The sequence below is a fragment of the Macaca fascicularis genome, chromosome 2 (genome assembly GCF_037993035.2).
Source record: "Macaca fascicularis isolate 582-1 chromosome 2, T2T-MFA8v1.1".
Taxonomy (NCBI): Eukaryota; Metazoa; Chordata; class Mammalia; order Primates; family Cercopithecidae; genus Macaca; species Macaca fascicularis.
This window is the reverse complement of record NC_088376.1, coordinates 157,796,254-157,816,758: the sequence shown is the minus strand read 5'-3', so window position 1 is coordinate 157,816,758 and position 20,505 is coordinate 157,796,254. Positions and strand designations below refer to the sequence as shown.

The following is a 20,505-nucleotide window of genomic DNA, read 5'->3' as shown; positions in this document are numbered from 1 at the left end:
GGGCAACAGAGTGAGACTCAGTCTCAAAAAATAAAATTTAAAAAAGATTTGAACAACAGAATTTAGAAGTTTAATATGAGGGCCCTGCATAGTACACTGCACCCTACAGCTGGAGAATACATGTTCTTTTCAAACACATCTGGGATGTCTGGGCACAGTGGCTCAGACCTGTAATCCCAGCACTTTGTGAGGCTGAGGCGGGCAGATTGAGCCCAGGAGTTCCATACCAGCCTGAGCAACATAGGGAGACCTCCATCTCTACAAAAAATTAAAATATGAACCAGATGTGGTGGTGGGAGCCTGTAGTCCTAGCTACGAAGGAGGCTGGGCTAAGGTGGGAGGATCACTTGAGCCTGGGAGGTCGAGGCTACAGAGAGCCAAGATCACACCACTGCACTCCACACTGGGCGACTGAGCAAGACCCTGTCTCTAAAACAACAAAAACACATATAGGAGATTTACAAAACTTAACTACACACACACACACACACACACACACACAAACACACACACATAAACGCAAACCAACTATTTCAGTATATGGGGCTAAATTCTAAGGGGAAGTACAGGGAGTTCTGGGAGTCCGAGGCTCTTTGATCAGAGGCTCAGGGAAGATCTCCCAGAGACGGTTATGACTGGGCTGAGTTTGTGAAGAAAAGTTATCCGGGTAAAGGAGGTGGGGCTGGAGGCTGAGCGATCTCAGGCAGGGCAGACAGCAGCCTGAGGACCCCTAGGCAAACAGAAGTGAGTTTAGGGAACTGCAGATCCCTTCCCAGAATTCACCTCTTGCTTCCAGGCGGGGGCCCTGACATGCATCTGCAGGGGCCCCACTAAAAGCTATCGGTCAGTTTCCATCTCTAACAGGAGATGGAGGTCTTCAGTGACCACCCCGCCGGGGCATGTCCCCCAGGAAGGAACATGAGCTGGGCCCGAAAAGGAGCTGCTCAGAGCTCCAGTGTCAGGCAGGCTTGGGGAGCTCCCTGCAGGTGGGCAGGATGCAGGACTCCTGAGGCCCCACCACCTCCTAAGGAAGCCCCTTCCCCATCCTCCGCTACTCCTAAAAAGCCTGGAGGGCCTCCCTGCGGACTGGCTCAAGCAACAGGGATTCCCAGCCCTGGCCCCGCCCACACTTACATAGTTTCTCTGGGGCTCAGGCCATCTGTTAACACAGCTATCACTGGCTTGCTGCTCACCATGGCAAGGTGTCACACACGTGAGCTCAGGTCTAGGAAAGAACTCTAGAGGGGTTTGCAACACTACCTGTCCAAAGTCCCTGAGTAAGTGAAATGCAGTGTTTAGCCCAAACCATCATTTTAGCTAAGTGCCTTCCTGTGTCCTCCCCAAGAACCACTCTCAGTGTATCCTCTCACCTGGTGTGGGGTCTCATTTTACCCTCTTTTCGAACCTCCTTCCTGACTACTGAGCAGACAGGGAGATGTGAGAGCCAGGGAGACTTGGGCAAGCCACACAGGCCCCTTAGCTCAGCAGCTGTGGAGAGAGAAGCCGTAAAGGAGTCCTGTCTGGAAATCAGAAACCTGAACGGACTGGCTGTGTGGCCAGGAGCAAGTCACTTCCCCTCTCTGCTCCTCAGTTTCTTCCTTTTAAAATAACGGGAAATCATCTCTAAGCTTATTTCTAGCTGAAGATTCTGGGATCTTATTTAAAGAATTGGGTCTATTTCAAAAGTCAACTTAGTTTATTTTGAGGTGGGGGACAGGGTCTCCCTATGTTGCCCTGGTTGGTCTCAAACTCCTGGGCTCGAGGGGTCCTCTGCCTCAGCCAGCTTCGGGGAATTCTTAATTGGAGGATATTGTCCCTTTTGTTGCTTTTCTGGGGCTGTTGCAAGGTGGAAAGAAACAGAGGTGGGCATCCCTGTGCCGCTGCTGAGCCATGACTAGGAATTCGACTTCGCAAAGGAGCTGTGTGCAGTGGCTCACACCTGTAGTCCCAGCACTTTGGGAGGCTGAGGCAGGAGGATAGCTTGAGCCCAGGAGTTCAAGACCAGCCTGGGCAATGTGGCAAGACCCTGTATCTACTAAAAATAAAAAAAATTACCTGGGTTTGGTGGCACGTGCCTGTAGTCCCAGCTCCTAGGGAGGCTGAGGTGGGAGGATTGCCTGAGCCCGGGAGGCAGAGGCTGCGGTGAGCCAAAATTGCACTGCTGTACTCCAGCCTGGTGACAGACGGAGACCCTGTCTCAAAAAACAACCAACCAACCAACCCGAAACACCCAAATGATGATGCAGTGAGTATCTCAGTGCTCGAATGACAGCATATCTGTAGGTTACAGTTGATGGGAATTCTTTAAAATAAAGTTTCATATCTTATTTTAGGGTAAGTAATCTCCCAAATAGCTGAGACTACAGGAGTGTACCACCCAGCCTGGCTAATTGTTTAAAATTTTTTAGAGAGATAGTGTCTTACTATGTTGCCCAGACTGGTCACAAACTCCTGGGCTCAAGCAATCCTCCTGCCTTAGCCTCCCAAAGTGCTGGAATTATAGGCACAAGCCACCATACCTGGTCATCATCTGCGATAGCCCCAAACTGGAAATCACTGTCATTTCCATTACTACAAGGCAAATGAAATGAATTATGGTCTGCCAAAAAGAGACTGGGGTATCTGTACTGACATGGGCTGATCTTCAAGATATGTGAAGTGTGTACTGTATTCCCCCATTTGTGTGTGCTATTGGGGAAGGTGTACATGTATGTATACGATAGGTAATTTCTGGAAGGATGCACAGGAAACCGATAACAGTGGTTTCCTCTGGGGAGAAAACAGGAGGCTGAGGGGCAGGGAATGAGCAGAAAGACACAACTTTTCACTTCCAGGCCTTTAGCACCATTTGAATTTTTGTTTTTCCATCTCCATATATTAACTTGAAAATTTTTCTTTGAGTAATAAAGCGATTATAGCAATTGACTTTAAATGTAAAAACCACTTTGCATTCTGAGATAAACTCTATTTGGTCATAATGCATATTGCTGGATTAAGTAGCTAATAGTTCAGTGATTTTGCATCTATGTTCATGATGTATTTAGGTAGTCACGTTCTTTTCTTGAAATGTCTTTGGCCAGTTTTGGTATTGTAGCAATACTGTCCTCATAAAAAGAGGTGGGAGGCAAGTGTTCCCTTTTTCTTTAATTTTCTGAAAGTTTGCATAGAATTGGAGCTTCTTCTTTCTTAAATGTTTGATAGAACTCACAAATAAAGCAATCTGGACCCAAAGTTTTCTTTGGAGATTTTTTTTTTTTCTTTTTTTGAGATGGGGTCTCACGTTGTTACCCAGGCTGAACTCAAACTCGTTGTTACCCAGGCTGAACTCAACCTCCTGGGCTCAAGTGATCCTCCTGTCTTAGCCTCTCAAGTAGCTGGGCCTGTAGAAAGATTTTTTTTTCTTTTAATAACACATTTCTTTGATATAGGGCTACTCAGGTTTTCTGTTTCATCTTGTGTACATTTTAGTAAGTTCTATTTCTCAAGGAATGTGTTGATTTCATCTATTGGTTTAAAGTTGTTCATAATATTTCCTTATTGTCCTTTTTTGTTTTGTTTTTGTTTTTTTGAGACCGAGTTTTGCTCTTGTTGCCCAGGCTGCAGTGCAATGGCACGATCTCAGCTCACCACAACCTCCGCCTCCCAGGTGCAAGCGATTCTCCTGCCTCAGCCTCCCGAGTAGCTAGGATTATAGGCATGTGCCACCACATACAGCTAATTTTTGTATTTGCAGTAGAGACGGGGTTTCTCCATGTTGGTCAGGCTGGTCTTGAACTCCCAATCTCAGGTGATCCGCCTGCCTAAGCCTCCCAAAGTGCTGGGATTACAGGCATGAACCACAGCACCTGGCCCTTATTATCCTTTTAATGTCTGTAAGACCTATGATAATATCTCCTATTTTGTTACTGATAGGGATGATTTGTGTTTTATCTTTTTTTCTTACAGTTTTGCTAGGGGTTTATTAATCTCCTCAAAGAATCAACTGTGGCTTTGTTAAATGTTTTTGTTCACCTGTTTTCAACGTCTAATTTTGCTTCTATCTTTGGTATTTCCTTTCTCCTTACTTGTTTTTCCTCTAGCTACTTTCTTTCAAATATATAGATATTTAAAGCTATTAATATATCATTTAGGAAGCAATTACAACCTACTAATTTAGCCTTTTATTATTTTATTTCTCTGGGTTACTCAATCTTGAAATATATTTCTAATTCTCTTTTTAGAGAAAACCTTATTTATTTATTTATTTTTTTAAGGCTACATTGGCAAGAATTTAGAGAAAACTTTCTAGGAGAATCAGAAAATACTACCCATGGTGGGTGGAAGGGAGTATACATAAAAATCTAGAGAATGATTGTAAGGATAGAAAAATCCTAATATTCCTGTTCTTTTTCATTCTATTCTAAGCTGTATTTATTCTAAAGATACTTGAATTTTAGGAATCCTCAGTTCCTTTTTGAATACTATGTTGTAATTACCAGTGACTCATTCATCTATACTCAAGTTTTTGGATATAAGTGAAGGTTAACTATTACTCCAGTTAATTTAATGCTTTATACCATACCAACCACATCACTAATACACTGTCAAGATGCAATCTTCCTTTGTTACTAATTACATTAACTTGATAAGTCACTTTTCTTTAGGTATTGCTTATATTACCTTTTAATATTTCTCTTTGATGAACTAGTTTTCCCATCTTTTTAATAATTCATTTTAATTTCTGATTTTTAAATACTGAAAAGGGTTATAACAAAGGTTATTTTCTTTATACTTAGTCTGGATAGTACAAAAAAAATTCCATAATAAAATTCTTTTTTTTTTTTAAAGGAATGATTGTGCTATAAAATGGAGCAATTTTCTTTTTCCTTTTTCTCACTCTGTTGCCCAGGCTGGAATGTAGTGGCACAATCTTGGCTCACTGCAACCTCTGCCTCCCGGGTTCAAGCAATTCCCCTGCCTCAGCCTCCCGAGTAACTGGGATTACAGGCGCCCGCCACCACGCCCAGCTAATTTTTATATTTTATTTTATTTTTTTTTTTTGAGACGGAGTCTCGCTCTGTCACCCAGGCTGGAGTGCAGTGGCCGGATCTCAGCTCACTGCAAGCTCCGCCTCCCGGGTTCACGCCATTCTCCTGCCTCAGCCTCCCGAGTAGCTGGGACTACAGGCGCCTGCCACCTCGCCCGGCTAAGTTTTTGTATTTTTAGTAGAGACGGGGTTTCACTGTGTTAGCCAGGATGGTCTCGATCTCCTGACCTCGTGATCCACCCGTCTCGGCCTCCCAAAGTGCTGGGATTACAGGCTTGAGCCACCGCGCCCGGCCTAATTTTTATATTTTTAGGAGAGTATTTGTATTTGTAATTCATGTATTTTCACCATATTGGCCAGGCTGCTCTCGAACTTCTGACCTCAGTTGATCCACCCGCCTTAGCCTCCCAAAGTGCTGGGATTACAGGTGTGAGCCACCATGCCCAGCGAAACAATTTTCAAAAGGAACCCCATCAAGATATTCCTAAATATACACATAACCAAATGTATGTTTGTATATTTTAGAGAAAATAACATAATTTTTGTTCTTATTTTAATTGTAGCAACAGAGTCTAGCTATGTTGCCCAGGCTGTTCTTGAACTCCTTAAGTTGGCCTTAAGTTGCCTCAGCCTCCCAAAGTGCTGGGGCTACAGGCATGAGCCACTGCACCCAGTCTAGCGTTTTCTTAAATCTTTTTATTTTTTAATTTTTATTTATTTATTTTATTTTTTATTTTTTATTTTTTTTTTTAGGTTTAATGTTTTATTTGGGAAGAAGAATTGCAATTCAGTGTGTACATGAAGAACAAAGGGAAGATGAAAGATCTTTTTTAAAGGAGAAATATTTGTGTTCCTCTTTCAGAAAGTTAATGGGTCCCAGGATCTAGGTTCTAGGGAGCTGGCAGGTTGCATTGATGAGCCACTGTGGTAGGCACCGTGAGTCCCAGCGTTACAGCAACTTAACTCAGAAGCTATAGGTAAAGCTGGTTTCAGGGTACGGTGAGCAGTTCCAGCCATCAGGCTGGTGGAAGTGAGGTTTTCTAGCCTGAGTGGTTTCCCCTCCTGGCTCCTGGCCTCTGAGTTGGGCGTGACAAGAATGACCCAATTCTTAGCATCAGTTTTTACAAGAGATGTTTCTCAAATTTAACTTTCACACTTATGTATATTTCTAGTACCCATTTACATTCAGTTCAATGATAAGATTCAGGTATGATGGGGAGATGGGAGGAGCCAGGCTAGGGGCCCCAGGATGGGAGGGAGGAGACTGGGGGGTGGATGGAGGTTGCTCTGGAGGCAGAAAGCAGCCTCTCACAGGCAGGGTCAGGAAAGTGGGGAGGAGGCAGTGAGGTGGGGGCCACTGAGGAGCGGTACTCAGGGCAGAAGCAGCTCAGAAGGCCCAGGCAGGAGTGAATCTGGTCCAGGACGGAGGGAAGGCATCAGGAGGCCGAGTAGGAGCCAAGAGGAGCGAGGGGATCGGCTGTGAGGCTACCCTCCAGCTTGGTAACAGGAGATGGGTAGTTTTCACACAGTCCCTTGCGAGGCCAACGTGGCTTATCTCTCTTGTACACAGTATTCTCAACAGTGTTCAAATTCCTTAGAAGACATGATCTGCACACGTGCCCCTTTGTCCTGCAGTCTGTGAAGCCCATGCTGGAATCCCGGGTCACAGTCGTGGTAGAGGCGGGCAGTGAAGATGCTCAGCCTTGCTTTGTTGTGCTCGGCCAGGAACTCGGCCGCTTTCGCCACATGGTCCGGGCCGGGGCTCCAGGGTATGAACCAGGCGATCTGGTAGCACTTGTAAGGAGGCAGCGCGTTGCAGGTCGGGACGGGAAGCACATTTGTGCTCCATGAGACCGGCTGCTTTTGCCCTTTCTCACTGCAGTTTTTTTTTTTTTTTTTTGAGACAGGATCTCACTATGTCGCCTGGGCTAGTTTGAGATAGGATCTCGCTATGTTGCCTGGGCTGGAGTGCAGTGGTGTGATTATGACTCACTGTACCCTCAAGCTCCCAGGTTCAAGTGATCCCCCCACCTAAGCCTTCTGAGTAGCTGGATAGGGATTATTACATAGGTGTGCACCATCACACTCGGCTAATTTTTGTATTTTTTGTCGAGATGGGTTTTTGCCATGTTGCCCAGGCTGGTCTTGAACTGGTCTCAAGCAGTCGAACCACCTCAGCCTTTCAAAGTGCTGGGATTACAGGCATGAGCTACGGAACTTAAATCACTTTTGAAACATAGTTAATAATGGCCTTCTCAAATTAACTCTGCTCTGCTAGTAGAAAAAAGTTTAACATTTTACATTGGGTCCAAAGCTAGTTTGGGAAAAGGCTTTTGATCTTTAAATGCCAAGGGGAAAGGTATTTTATCTGTCAAGAGATGATACAATTCAGTGGTATAAAATGTGTATCCACACAGATGACTTGCTTCTACCAATTTTATCTTTTAGAAAACCCTGCCATGGCCGGGTACAGTGGCTCCTGCCTGTAATCTCAGCACTTTGGGAGCCAAGGGGGTAGGATCGCTTGAGCCCAGGAGTTTGAGACCAGCCTGAGCAACACGGTGAGACTTCATCTTTACAAGACTAAAATAAAAAAATTAACCAGGCATGGTGGTGTACATATGTAGTCCCAACTACTTGGGAGGCTAAGGTGGGAGGATCACTTGAGCCCCCAGAGGTTGAGGCTGGAGTGAGCCATAATTGTGCCACCATACTCCAGCCTGGGAGACAGAGTGAGACCCTGTCTCAAAACAAAAACAGGCCAGGTAAGGGTGGCTCACGCCTGTAATCTCAGCACTTTTGAGAGGCTGAAGCGGGAGGATTCCTTGAGCTCAGGAGTTCAGACCAGCCTGGACAACATAGTGAGACCCTGTCTCTATTTCTTTTTTTAAGTAAAACAAACAAACAAAAAAAAACTCATGATCCTTTTGTGTTCATAAGCATGATGATTAGGTGTTCACACCCACATGTGAGATGTGCCTCCCTCAAACCTTGTTACAACTTCAACCATTACCCATCTGACATTAAAAAAAAAAAAAAAGAATTTTAAAAATCATGTCTCATTTCAGCATCTTATATTTTTAAAAACCAGTATTTTGGTAGATGACAAATTTATACCATTAATGACTTTATTTTTTTTCTTTCCTCAACTTTTGTTTTAGGTTCAGGGGATACCTGTGTAGGTTTGCTACATGGGTAAATTATGTTGCTGGGGATTCGTGTACAAATGATTTTATCACTCAGGGAGCGAGCATAGTACCCCACAGCTAGTTTTTCGACCCTCGCCTTCCTCCCACCCTACCCCCTAAAGTAAGCCCTGGTGTCTACTGTTCCCATCTTTGCGTTCATGTGTACTCAGTGTTTAGCTCTCACTGATAAGTGAGAACATGTGGCATTAATCACTTTAAAACGTAATATGACAGATATCATTTTCTTACAGAGCATCAGATATTAATATGTATGGATCCCCTTGTTAAATTAACAAAAATCATCTGAAAATCAGCACAATATTTCATTTATTTATTGTATAAGTTTGGCAAACAGCACAAAAATCCAGCAACATTTAAAACATATAAAAAAGTCAAATGCTAAATAGGACTGGGGATTTTTTTTTTATGTCATTAGAAATAACGAGTACACATTTTAAGATTTTGCAAAGCTAGCAAAATGAAGATGCTTGTCTTCTGAACACATACCACAAACATACATCTAAAAAAACAATATAATTTATCTTTACAAAAATTACAGCCAAGCAATAGAAAAGAATGTTAATGATGAAGATAGCAACACATATGTTTAGTACATATATCTTACACATTGAAATGCTACATCTTGTACCCTGAAATGCCATGTGTAGAGAGCCAAGCAGAGTAAATTTAGGCTCATTACTGAGGTTAAGAATTATTTGAGAAGAATTTAATTCTTATATGTAACATATTCAGTTAAAACTTTCTATATAGCAATAGCTAAAGGGTGACAATGTATTCCACTATAGATCTGAGAAGTTGAGTCTTCTTTGTTGGCAGTATAAAATTTCTGATCAGTATCAAAATTCTGGTAAAACACAAATTGAAGGCATTTTCTAGTGTATGCAAATGTTACGAGGGGCATCAATGAATGTAGGAGAAAATCTTAGATTTTTCACATCAAGTTTCTGCTGAGCTTTGTCAAACCAAATAGCTCAACTATAAGGCAAGAGAAAATACTTCCCTATAACAGATTAGTGGACCTTACCAAATAAATACAGGAATTCAATCTTAGGGAAAAATCCCCTACATTAATAGATCTGAAACAGTTGGCCTTGAAACAAACATCTAGAAATTAACAAACATCTTGACATTCAGTCATTGGTTCCGAAGCCTGACAATCTGTTGGTATATATTATTAAATTAACTTTTTGGAATCAGCACCAGTCCCCAAAACCTCAAATTATAATATTTCATCTTCATTAAAATACATCTTTTTTGTGCTACATTAACATGACTACAATTAAGTTAAAGAAAGCTGAATTCATTCAACTTATCGTATATGTTTATGTATACTAGGTAGCGACTTAAATTTCTTTTATTTACTTGTGCTTCTGTTTTGGGGCACTTTGATTGAAGAGAAATTCAATTCACAGGATTACATCTTGCTAAAGCATTCCTTAGCATTGGTCCAAACTTGAATTCCCTAAAAATAAAAATAAAAACTTTAAAAGGTGAGTTTGGAAGGAATCTGAAAACCTAAGTACTTGGCTTAGTTGGAGTAATTAAGAAGTCGAGCAAATATGACACTATTTTGGGAAGTGGCTAATGTAAGCACATGTCTAATGCTTCTGAAAAGAGAAAGAGAATCTCTAATATGAGCTTATCTTCAAAATGGAGAAAGAACTCCTACAACTTGTTGGAAAACTGAGTTAATTCATTTCGTATCACATACTCAAGTAATTTCTATTTGTAAATCACACAAGTTTTCAGTCGTTTCTTTTGTTTTTTTTTCCTTTTTCTTTTTTTTTTTTTGGAGATAGGGTCTCACTCTGTTACCCAGGCTGGTGTATAACCATGGCTCATTGCAGCCTCGACCTCCAGGGCTCAAGGCATCCTCCCACCTCAGCCTGCCAAGTAGTTGGGACCTCAGGTGCACGCCACCACACCTGGTTTATTTTTTGTATTTTTTTTGTTGTTGTTGTTGTAGAAATGGAATCTCACTATGTTACCCAGGCTGGTCTGGAAGTTCTGGGCTCAAGCAATCTGCCTGCCTCTGCCTCCCAAAGTGCTGGCATCGCAGGTGTAAGCCACAGTGCTTGGCCTGGTTTTTTCAATGTAATATTTGAAACAAAAAACTTTATTAGTCTAACAAATATAAATTGAGTTATTAAATTATTACTCTAATAACTAAAGTTTTGATAAAACCTATGTACTAAATTACTGAATCCCTCTTAGTACCTGAAGTTACTTAGCACAAAGTTATAGATGGCCTAATATGCATAAGCAAAACTACATGTTTATAGAGATGTAACAGTAAAACTTAAGGGTTTTTTCCTTTCTTTTTTCGAGACGGAGTCTCGCTCTGTCGCCCAGGCTGGAGTGCAGTGGCGTCATCTCGGCTCACTGCAAGTTCCTCCTCCCAGGTTCATGCCATTCTCCTGCCTCAGCCTCCCGAGTAGCTGGGACTACAGGCGCCCACCACCACACCCGGCTAATTTTTTGTATTTTTAGTAGAGACGGGGTTTCACCATGTGTTAGGCAGGATGGTCTCAATCTCCTGACCTTGTGATCCTCCCGCCTCGGCCTATCAAAGTGCTGGGATTACAGGCGTGAGCCACTGTGCCCGGTAAGGGTTTTTTTTTTTTTCAATAAGTAAGATACACATTCTCCAATAATTGCTAATTTATGAAAAAGGAACTTTTTAATACTTAATCATTAAAGTGTGTCATTTATTAAGGGTATTTATTTATTTATTTATTTTTTGAGACAGAGTCTTGGTCTATCGCCCAGGCTGGAGTGTAGTGGCACGATCTCAGCTCACTGCAAACTCCACCTCCCGGGTTCACGCCATTCTCCTGCCTCAGCCTCCCGAGTAGCTGGGACTACAGGCATCTGCCACCGTGCCCGGCTAATTTTTTGTATTTTTAGTAGAGACGGGGTTTCACCATGTTAGCCAGGATGGTCTTGATCTCCTGACCTCGTGATCTGCCCACCTCAGCCTCCCAAAGTGCTGGGATTACAGGCGTGAGCCACCGCGCTAGGCTATTTATTAAGGTTTTAAACAATTTTCTTTTTCTTCTCTTTCCTTTTTGAAAGAAGGTCTCAGGCCGGGTGCAGTGGCTCACCCCTGTAATCCCAGCACTTTGGGAGGCGGAGGCGGGCGGATCACGAGGTCAGGAGTTCGAGACCAGCCTGGCCAATGTGGTGAAATCTTGTCTACTAAAGATACAAAAAAATTAGCCTGGCATAGTGGGACGCACCTGTAATCCCAGCTACTCGGGAGGTTGAGGCAGGAGAATCGCTTGAACCCGGGAGGCGGAGGTTGTAGTGAGCCGAGATCACGCCATTGTACTCCAGCCTGTGTGACAGGGCGAGACTCTGTCTCCAAAAAAAAAAAAAAGAAAGAAAGGAGGTCTCACTATGTTGCCCAGCCTAGTCTTGAACTCTTGGGATCAAGTGGTCCTCCTGCTTCAACCTCCCAAATAGCTAGGATCACATATAAAAATCTTTATCACTTAGGCAAGAAAATAAAATGATGAAATTGCATAGTACCACTCTTGGGAAACAAGGTGAACATACACTTTTATTAAACTTTTTGTTTTACTAGTTATCTAAGGATTTGTGAATAAACCTACAAAATATCCAACAGTATGTCCAAATACAGCTATAGTAGTATCTTTTATATTCAGAGATTAAATTTCTAGTACCCTCAACCACTGCAGCCTAAACAAAGTGGAGGGGGAAAGTCCTTTGATACATTATATAAAGGTCTTGCATTTTACTTTGGAAAGAAGTGAATGAGAGGTCACAAGGAGCTTATTAATTAGTCTTTTACAAGAAAAACAGAAACACTAAAAACCTTTGTTATCTGGTCTTTCAGATTTCTTGAGGTTAAAAAGTTAGATTGGAAAAAGGACTGTATGGCTGGGGGTGGTGGTTCATGCCTACAATCTCAGCAATTTGGGAGGCCAGGGCGGGAGGACTGCTTGAGCCCAGGAGTTCAAGATCAGCCTGGGTAACACAGTTAGACCCCACTTCAAAAAAAAAGAAAAGAAAAAAAAGAGAAAGACAAAGGACCATAAATATCTAGCACCTAGCTGCAGGCAAGAAGAGGTGACAGAACGAAGGCAAAAAAAGATAGAGACGCTACAAAGTACAACACACTCAATGCTTTAGCACCTGCAAACTCACCAGTCACGATCTTAACTTGTTTTAAGTGACTCCAAAGATCCACAGTACACAGTAACTTATAATTCACTGAGGCATAAATATGAATTTGTCCAAACCAAATGGAGCCGACTTAACCAGTGAGTGGGTATGGTGTTTGTGCCTCAAAATATCTTTGTTCTCTCAGTGATGGCCCTTAGCCAAAAAATAAAATTTGGGGACAAATTAAAGCTTAAGAATTGTATATATATTTATATGAGTGTGATTTTGCCCTTTAAGAAGGTCTTCATAAATGTGAGAATTCATCTTCCCATGTAATTTGCTGAGATAATGCATGTAAAAGTGCTTGATAAATTATAACAGGTGATAGAAATCAAAGCACTGGTACTGGCAGTCACATTGGCAGATCTTAGGTTATAAAAAAGAAGTTAAGGAATGTTTCCTATTTTGTTCTTTCTAAAACCAACATTTTAGAAAGACTTCCATCACTGTCAAACATTTATTTTAACTAGAATAAGCTACAATGTTTATATCTTTCACTATGGATATCAGCAACATGAACGATTTACTTTACGAGGAAGCATATCATAACCACATCTTCACAAAATAATGTTCAAGCTATTTTCCAATCAAGGCATGTATCTGGAATGGTATTTTACTGTCTGGTCCAAGAGTACCATATGATCTAAATAATCTTGGTATATATTCTCAAATACAAGTTATAAATGGGGGATACAAATTTGGATTTTAGATGAGTGGAGACTCAGTAATGGGCATACTGGTTGTAACACTTCTTTCAAAATTAAGTAGAGGCTGGACGTGGCAGCTCACACCTGTAATCTCAGCACTTTGGGAGGCCAAGGTAGGAGGACTGTATGAGACCAGGAATTCGAGATCAGACTGGGCAACATAGTGAGACCCCCCCATCTCTATTTTTTAAATATTTAAAATTTTAAAATCAAAAAACCAAAACGAAATAAAACAGAAATCCTACACAATTAAAATAGAGAAACTGGTAAACATTCTACAGGAGAATAAAAATGAAAACTTTTTTGGTCCAAGTAAGGTAATTTAAAGAAATGTATAAGTACTTCTGAATATACATACATCTTCATTGAAACCAAAACCTACCTTTTTGCACATACTGATCTGCATGACTGCATAGCTTATAAGGGCCTCCTTTAAGTCTCGGTTCTTTTGTTCTTTGAAGCGTTCAATATCAGCCCATGCATTTTTCACAAATTCTCTGAAATAAAAGGTGTAGCCATTATTATTCTTATTTAAGTTAAATAAACTGTGTATTATACATTTATAAATATTATAAATTTAACCAGTTCTCATTGGAGTTGGTTTTTAATTGCTTATGTAGAAGGAAAAGCTATTGCTTAAGATAGCTTTTTCTTTTCCTAAAAATTATAATTAGGGAAAAAGCAAACAAATAGCCATATATGCTTGTATCTTTTCATCTACTTTTTCTTTTTTTTTGAGACAGAGTCTCAGTCTGTTGCCCAGGCTGGAGTGTAGTGGCGTGATCTTGGCTCACTGCAGCCTCTGCATTCCGTGTTTGAGCAATTCTCTTGCCTCAGCCTCCTGAGTAGCTGGGATTACAGGCACGTGCCACTAAGCCCAACTAGTTTTTGTATTTTTAGTAGAGACAGGGTTTCACCATGTTGGCCAGGCTGGTCTCAAACACCTGACTTCAGGTGATCTGCCCACCTCAGCCTCCCACAGTGTTGGGATTACAGGCGTGAACCACTGCACCTGGCCTAATAATCTACGTTTTTGCCACAAGGATTCTACCTTCAAATTATTCCTATAAAATACACATAGATGACACTTGAGCCAGCTCACAAGCCTAACAGGTGTCAGTCACAATGAAGTAAGTGCCTTCCAGGGGTCACTGGAAAATATACACTCTTTTGACAAGATGGATTATGAATCACATTTAGCATGGTTTTTTTTTTTTTTTGAGACCACGTCTCGCTCTGTAGCCCAGGCTGGAGTACAGAGGCGTGATCTCGGCTCACCGCAACCTCTGCATCCAGGGTTCAAGTGATTCTCCTGCCTCAGTCTGCAGAGTAGCTGGGAATACAGGCACACACCACTGCACAGTAGCTGGGATTACAGGTGCATGCCACTGCACCTGGTTAATTTTTTGTATTTTTAGTAGAGACAAGGTTTCACCATGTTGGCCAGGCTAGTCTTGAACTCCCGACCTCAGGTAATCCGCCCGCCTAGGCCTCCCAAAGTGCTAGGTTTACAGGTGTGAGCCACTGCGGCCAGCCGCATGTACCTGTTTTAAATGACAACCAAAGTTTAAAAAATTTTTTAGCCAGGCATGGTAGCCAGCAGTCCCAGCTATTTGGGAGGCTGAGGTGGGAGGATCACTTGAGCCCTGGACTTTGAGGTGGCAGCGAGCAACAAAGGCACCACTGTACTTGGCCTGGGCGGCAGGGTGAGACTCTGTCTCAAAAAATAAAAAAAATAAAAATCCCAAGAGGCATTTGTTTTTTTTTTTTTTTTTTTTTTTGAGACAAGAGTCTTGCTCTGTCGCCCAGGCTGGAGTGCAGTGGCGCAATCTCGGCTCACTGCAAGCTCTGCCTCCCGGGTTCACGCCATTCTCCTGCCGCAGCCTCCCGAGTAGCTGGGACTACAGGCATCTGCCACCGTGCCTGGCTAATTTTTTGTATTTTTAGTAGAGACGGGGTTTCACCGTGTTAGCCAGGATGGTCTCGATCTCCTGACCTCGTGATCCACCCACCTCGGCCTCCCAAAGTGCTGGGATTACAGGCGTGAGCCACTGCGCCCAGCCTGTCTTTTAAAATTCTATTACTTTGCCATATTTGGTGCCAGTAGTTCCAAAAATGAAGAAAACCACCTCAAAACCCATAATACACTCTTGGTCTGCCTTGGTCTATTCTCTGACTGTCAGATGAAAACAAAAATAAGGAAAATGCGTCAAACAGTGATAATGGGTCTTTGAGAACTGAATTTCTAGAAATCCTTACGTAACAATTACATGCTAAGTCCTATGCAAGGCACTGGGACATGAATGTGAAAAAGATACAATCACTGACTTTGAGGGGCTTAAATTTAGCCAGGCATAGTCACACAGAGCAATCAATCATCTAATACAAAACCGCCATACCATACTGGCATGAATTAAATGCCATGATGGCCTGAGAAGGCTTCACGATAAAGTAACCCTTCAGCTGGGTACTGAAGGAGGGGCAGGGGGAGAAGAAACGGCAGAGGGAAAGTACAAAGGGTAGAAATCAGGAAAAGTGCAGGAAACTAATATTATGAAGCTGGAACTCTTTTATTTCTCTTTCCCCCACATTGAAACAACTGTTTCTATAACATGATTTTTTATAATTCAGCTTTCTTTTATTTTTATTTATTTATTTTTGTAGAGACAGGGTCTTCCTATGTTGCCCAGGCCGATCTCAAACTCCTACGCTCAAGCAATCCTCCCACCGCAGCCTCCTGAAGTGTCGGGATTATGGGCGTGAGCCACCACACCCAGCCTGATAACTCAAATTTCTTACAAATGCATTTTAAAGGAACAGGCTGTATTCAGGGATGCCAATGAAGCTGGGAATTGTTACAAATAAAAATAATTTGCCATATAGTCTACAAGCCTAGCTTACTTAAACATCGCAGTATCTTTACCTGCCTTCCAGATTTTTAGACTTCAGCTGTTGTTCTCCTTCATTTATTTGTTCTTCTAGCACCTTTATTCTGGCTTCTCTCTGCTCTGGAGTTTCTTGACCAAAGAGCTTGGTAGTCATTCCCTTCAAAGAGAATGTTCTCACAGTCTACAAGGAAATAGAAACAGATGAATGGATAAACAATATGCAGCATACACATACGATGGAACATTATTCAGCCTTTAAAAGGAATCAAATTCTGATATATGCTACAGCATGGATAAACCTGTAGGACATTATGCTAAGTGAAATAAGACACATACGAAAAGACAAATACTGTATGATTCCACTTACATGAGACACCAGTGTTTACACTGTATTAGGCATTAACAATCTAGAGATAATTTAAAGCAGGGGGTCCCCAACCCCAGAGCCACGGAGTGATACCAGTCCATGGCCTGTTCGGAACCAGGCTGCACAGCAGGAGGCTAGCGACCACGTGAACTCTGCCTCCTGTCAGATTAGCAGCAGAGGCATTAGACTCTCAATAGGTTTGAGAACTGCGCATGTGAGGGATCCAGGTTGTGTGTTCCTTGTGAAAATCTAATGCCTGATGATCCTGAAATCATCCCCAGCATCCCCCACCCTGGTCCATGGAAAAACTATCTTCCACAAAACAGGTCCCTAGTGCCAAAAAGGTTGGTGACTGCTGATTTAAAGTATACAGAAGGATATGCACAGGTTATATGCAAATACTACACCATTTTATATAAGGGACTTAAGCATCTGAGGATTTTGGTATCCAAGGGATCCTTAAACCAATCTCACTGAAGATACTGAGGGATGACTGCAATACTGAACTATACAATCAAAAATGGACAAGATGGTACATTTTATGTTACGTATATTTCACTACACACACACAAAAGAAAGAGAAAACACTTGCCATATTTCCCCTAGGTCAGACAAAACCACCATAAGCTTCACAACCAGGGGACTCTTATATGATTTTTAATTTATTTTTACAGAGTCATAGCCAAGAATCCTAATAGAATTTCTAACACTGAAATAATACGGAGTAGTTAAAAAGGGCAAACTTCTAACTGAATTTTTTTTTTTGAAATGGGGTCTTGCTCTGTTGCCCAGGCCAGAATGTAGTGGCACAATCATAGCTCACTGCAGCCTCAACCTCCTGGGCTCAAGTGATGCTCCTACCTCTGCCTCTCAAGTGGCTGGGACCACAGGTGCATGCCACCACACCTGGCAAATTTTTACATTTTTGCTAGAGACAGGGTCTAGCTATATTAATCCACACTGGTTTCAAATTCCTGGGCTCAAGCAATTGTGGGTTTATGCCTCTGCCGCTAAAAGCGTTGGCATTACCGTCGTAAGCTACCGTACCCAGCTTGAATTTCATAATCAAATGGAAAACTTCCACGTGAAATATTAGACAAGTTATTTCTTACTCTGTATGAATGTTCGTATTTTTAAAAATTACTTTGTTATAAAAAAGTAGATAAATTCACTAGGCAACTATGGAAATAAACCAAACTAAAGAAGCATATTTAAAATCTGCACAACTCACGCTCAAACTTGGGCATCTATTAATAAAACAGGATACCTAAATCCAAGCATTGGAAGGCAGCCTCAAGCTTCACTGCTTTAACATTTCCTCACTTTCTGGAGTTTACTGAAGAAAACACTTTTCCCTTGACATGCAGGAATAGGGAACCAAGCTCCCTGAAAATGGCCTGGGAACTTCTCCCACTGAATTTTAAAAATAAACCAAGGGCCTAGTTTATACATGTGTCCCGGTCACAAGTCTTTCCCCACATATATTATGACTTTTCATAGATGTAACCAGTAGGTAATATATGTGAAAAGCACTTTTAAAACTACAGTGCTTGGCCAGGTGCGGTGGCTCACGCCTGCAGCAATTTGGGAGGCCGAGGCGGATGGATCACGAGGTCAGGAGACTGAGACTATCCTGGCTAACACGGTGAAACCCCGTCTCTACTAAAAACACACAAAAAAATTAGTCAGGTGTGGCGGCGGGCACCTGTAGTCCCAGGTACTCGGGAGGCTGAGGCAGGAGAATGGTGTGAACCCAGGAGGTGGAGCTTGCAGTGAGCTGCACTCTAGCCTGGGTGACAGAATGAGACTTCATCTAAGGAAAAAAAAAAAAACAAAACTACAGTGCTTATTAACTAAGGAGAGACACTGCTGCCGGTTTACTACTTTCAGAATGTGTTGCTCACCATGATGGCTAATTTATTGCAAGGAAATAACCGGAGAGTAGAAAGCTTATTATAAAAATGATCCAAGACTAATGCAACCAGATATAGAATTTTCCTCACAAGTACTCACTGTAAGCATTAAAGAATAAAATACATCAAAAGCTCCCTGTTAGGCAAGATGCACTGGTTCTAAGTGGGTAAGGCTTTTCAAAGTCAACTCAAATTTCTACAAAGTACCTTGCAAAGTTAAACCTGATAAAGGTCATTGCATGTTTTTTCACTTGGACTTAGAAACCAGATGACTGACTAGGCATGGTGGCTTACCTTTGTAATCCTAGCACTTTGGGAGGCTGAGGTGGGAGGATCACTTGAGTCCAGGAGTTTGAGACCACCCTGGTCAACACGATGAGACTATAAACAAAATCAGCCAGGCCGGGGGGCGGCGGCACATGCCTGTGGTCCCAGCTACTCAAGAGGCTGAGGCAGGAGGATCGCTTGACCCCAGGAGTTTGAGGCTTCCATGAGCCCTGATCACACCACTGCACTCCAGCCTGGGCGACAGAGCCAGACCTTGTCTCAAAAAATAAAAATAAATAAAAACAATTTTTTTTTGAGATGGAGTCTCACTCTGTCACCCAGGCTAGAGTGCAATAGTCTGACCTCGGCTAGCTGCAACCTTCGCCTCTCCGGTTCAAGCAATTCTTCTGCCTCAGCTTTCCGAGTAGCTGGGACTACAGGTGTAAGCAACCACACCTGGCTAATTTTTGTATTTTTAGTAGAGATCAGGTTTCGCCATGTTGGCCAGGCTAGTCTCGAACTCCTGACCCCAGGTGATCCATCAGCCTTGGCTTCCCAAAGTGCTGGGATTACAGGTGTGAGCCACAGTGCTCAGCCCAATAAACTTTTTTTTTTTAATTTTATTTATGTATTTATTTTTTGAGACAGAGTTTTGCTCTGTTGCCCAGGCTGGAGTACAGTGGCACGATCTCAGCTCACTGAAAGCTCCGCCTCCCAGGTGCACGCCATTCTCCTGCCTCAGCCTCCCGAGTAGCTGGGACTACAGGTGCCCGCCACCACTCCCGGCTAATTTTTTGTATTTTTAGTAGAGATGGGGTTTCACCATGTTAGCCAGGATGGTCTTTTTTTTTTTTTTTTTTTTTTTTGAGACGGAGTCATGCTCTGTCGCCCAGGCTGGAGTGCAGTGGCCGGATCTCAGCTCACTGCAAGCTCCGCCTCCCGGGTTCACGCCATTCTCCTGCCTCAGCCTCCCAAGTAGCTGGGACTACAGGCGCCCGCCACTTCGCCCGGCTAGTTTTTTTTTTTGTATTTTTTAGTAGAGATGGGGTTTCACCGTGTTAGCCAGGATGGTCTCGATCTCCTGACCTCGTGATCCGCCCGTCTCGGCCTCCCAAAGTGCTGGGATTACAGGCTTGAGCCACCGCGCCCGGCCAGCCAGGATGGTCTTGATCTCCTAACCTCATGATCCACCCGCCTCGCCCTCCCAAAGTGCTGGGATTACAGGCGTGAGCCACCATGCCCAGCTAACTTTTTTTTTTTTAAAGAAACCAGATGATACTGATTACAGCAGAGAAATGTTGGCAAAATTTCTTATAATTCTATACAGTACATGGTTTTAAATGGCTTACATCTTTTTGTATCAAGATAATAACAAAATAATTATAAAGTTACTCACAAATTATTCCCCTGTAAAAGGTGCAGCCGTCCTGAGTATTGCAACTGAAGCTGATTCCACAGGAGTGAGTTACTCACTTAGAGTGAGTGCTTGTGAGGAACATTCCATGTTGCTACAATATCATCAGAGGCCAAAAGAAAAATACTCACCCCAGTTGCCAGTTCCTCACACTGCTGCTTCTTGGACGCTAAGTCCTGAGCAGCCATCTCCAAGTCATACTGCATAAGTTCATGTTTCCTGCACACAGCCCTACAGATGAAAAAATGTGCTGCCATTTAACTTTTTCTTTAACATGTCAAACATATTTTTCAAGGGTAGAGGAGAACCATTCACAACGTCTCACTAGGGCAGAACGTGTGTGCCCAGAATTTTCAAGTTTAGAATGCAGTAGCCCAACATTAGAAGTGGAATCTAGCAAAATCTAACCATAAAAACTTCGTATATTCTTTTTTTTTTGGAGACAGAGTTTTGCTCTTGTTGCCCAGGCTGGAGTGCAATGGCGTGATCTTGGCTCACTGCAACCTCCACCTCCCGGGTTCAAATG

General features: G+C 42.5%; 1 protein-coding gene and 1 non-coding gene across 7 annotated transcripts in view; one reads left to right on the top strand and one right to left on the bottom strand.

Moving 5' to 3' along the window:
• The first annotated feature begins 7,947 nt into the window (after positions 1-7,947).
• On the top strand, positions 7,948-8,049 carry LOC123572095 (small nucleolar RNA U13). Its single transcript, XR_006696431.1, has one exon. It is a non-coding gene; the product is annotated as a small nucleolar RNA U13 (small nucleolar RNA).
• A 469-nt stretch (positions 8,050-8,518) lies between these two features.
• SNX4 (sorting nexin 4) overlaps positions 8,519-20,505 on the bottom strand; it is a 79,669-nt gene continuing 67,682 nt past the window's right edge. For all 6 annotated transcript variants that reach the window (XM_065539115.2, XM_074033257.1, XM_005547921.5 and 3 more), the window contains 4 exons: positions 20,111-20,210; positions 16,054-16,199; positions 13,513-13,627; positions 8,519-9,697 (listed from right to left, as the gene is read on the bottom strand). In XM_065539115.2, the coding sequence (XP_065395187.1) occupies positions 9,650-9,697; positions 13,513-13,627; positions 16,054-16,199; positions 20,111-20,210 (409 nt within the window). In that variant the 3' untranslated portion in view covers positions 8,519-9,649. The remainder of the gene's footprint in view (positions 9,698-13,512; positions 13,628-16,053; positions 16,200-20,110; positions 20,211-20,505) is intronic.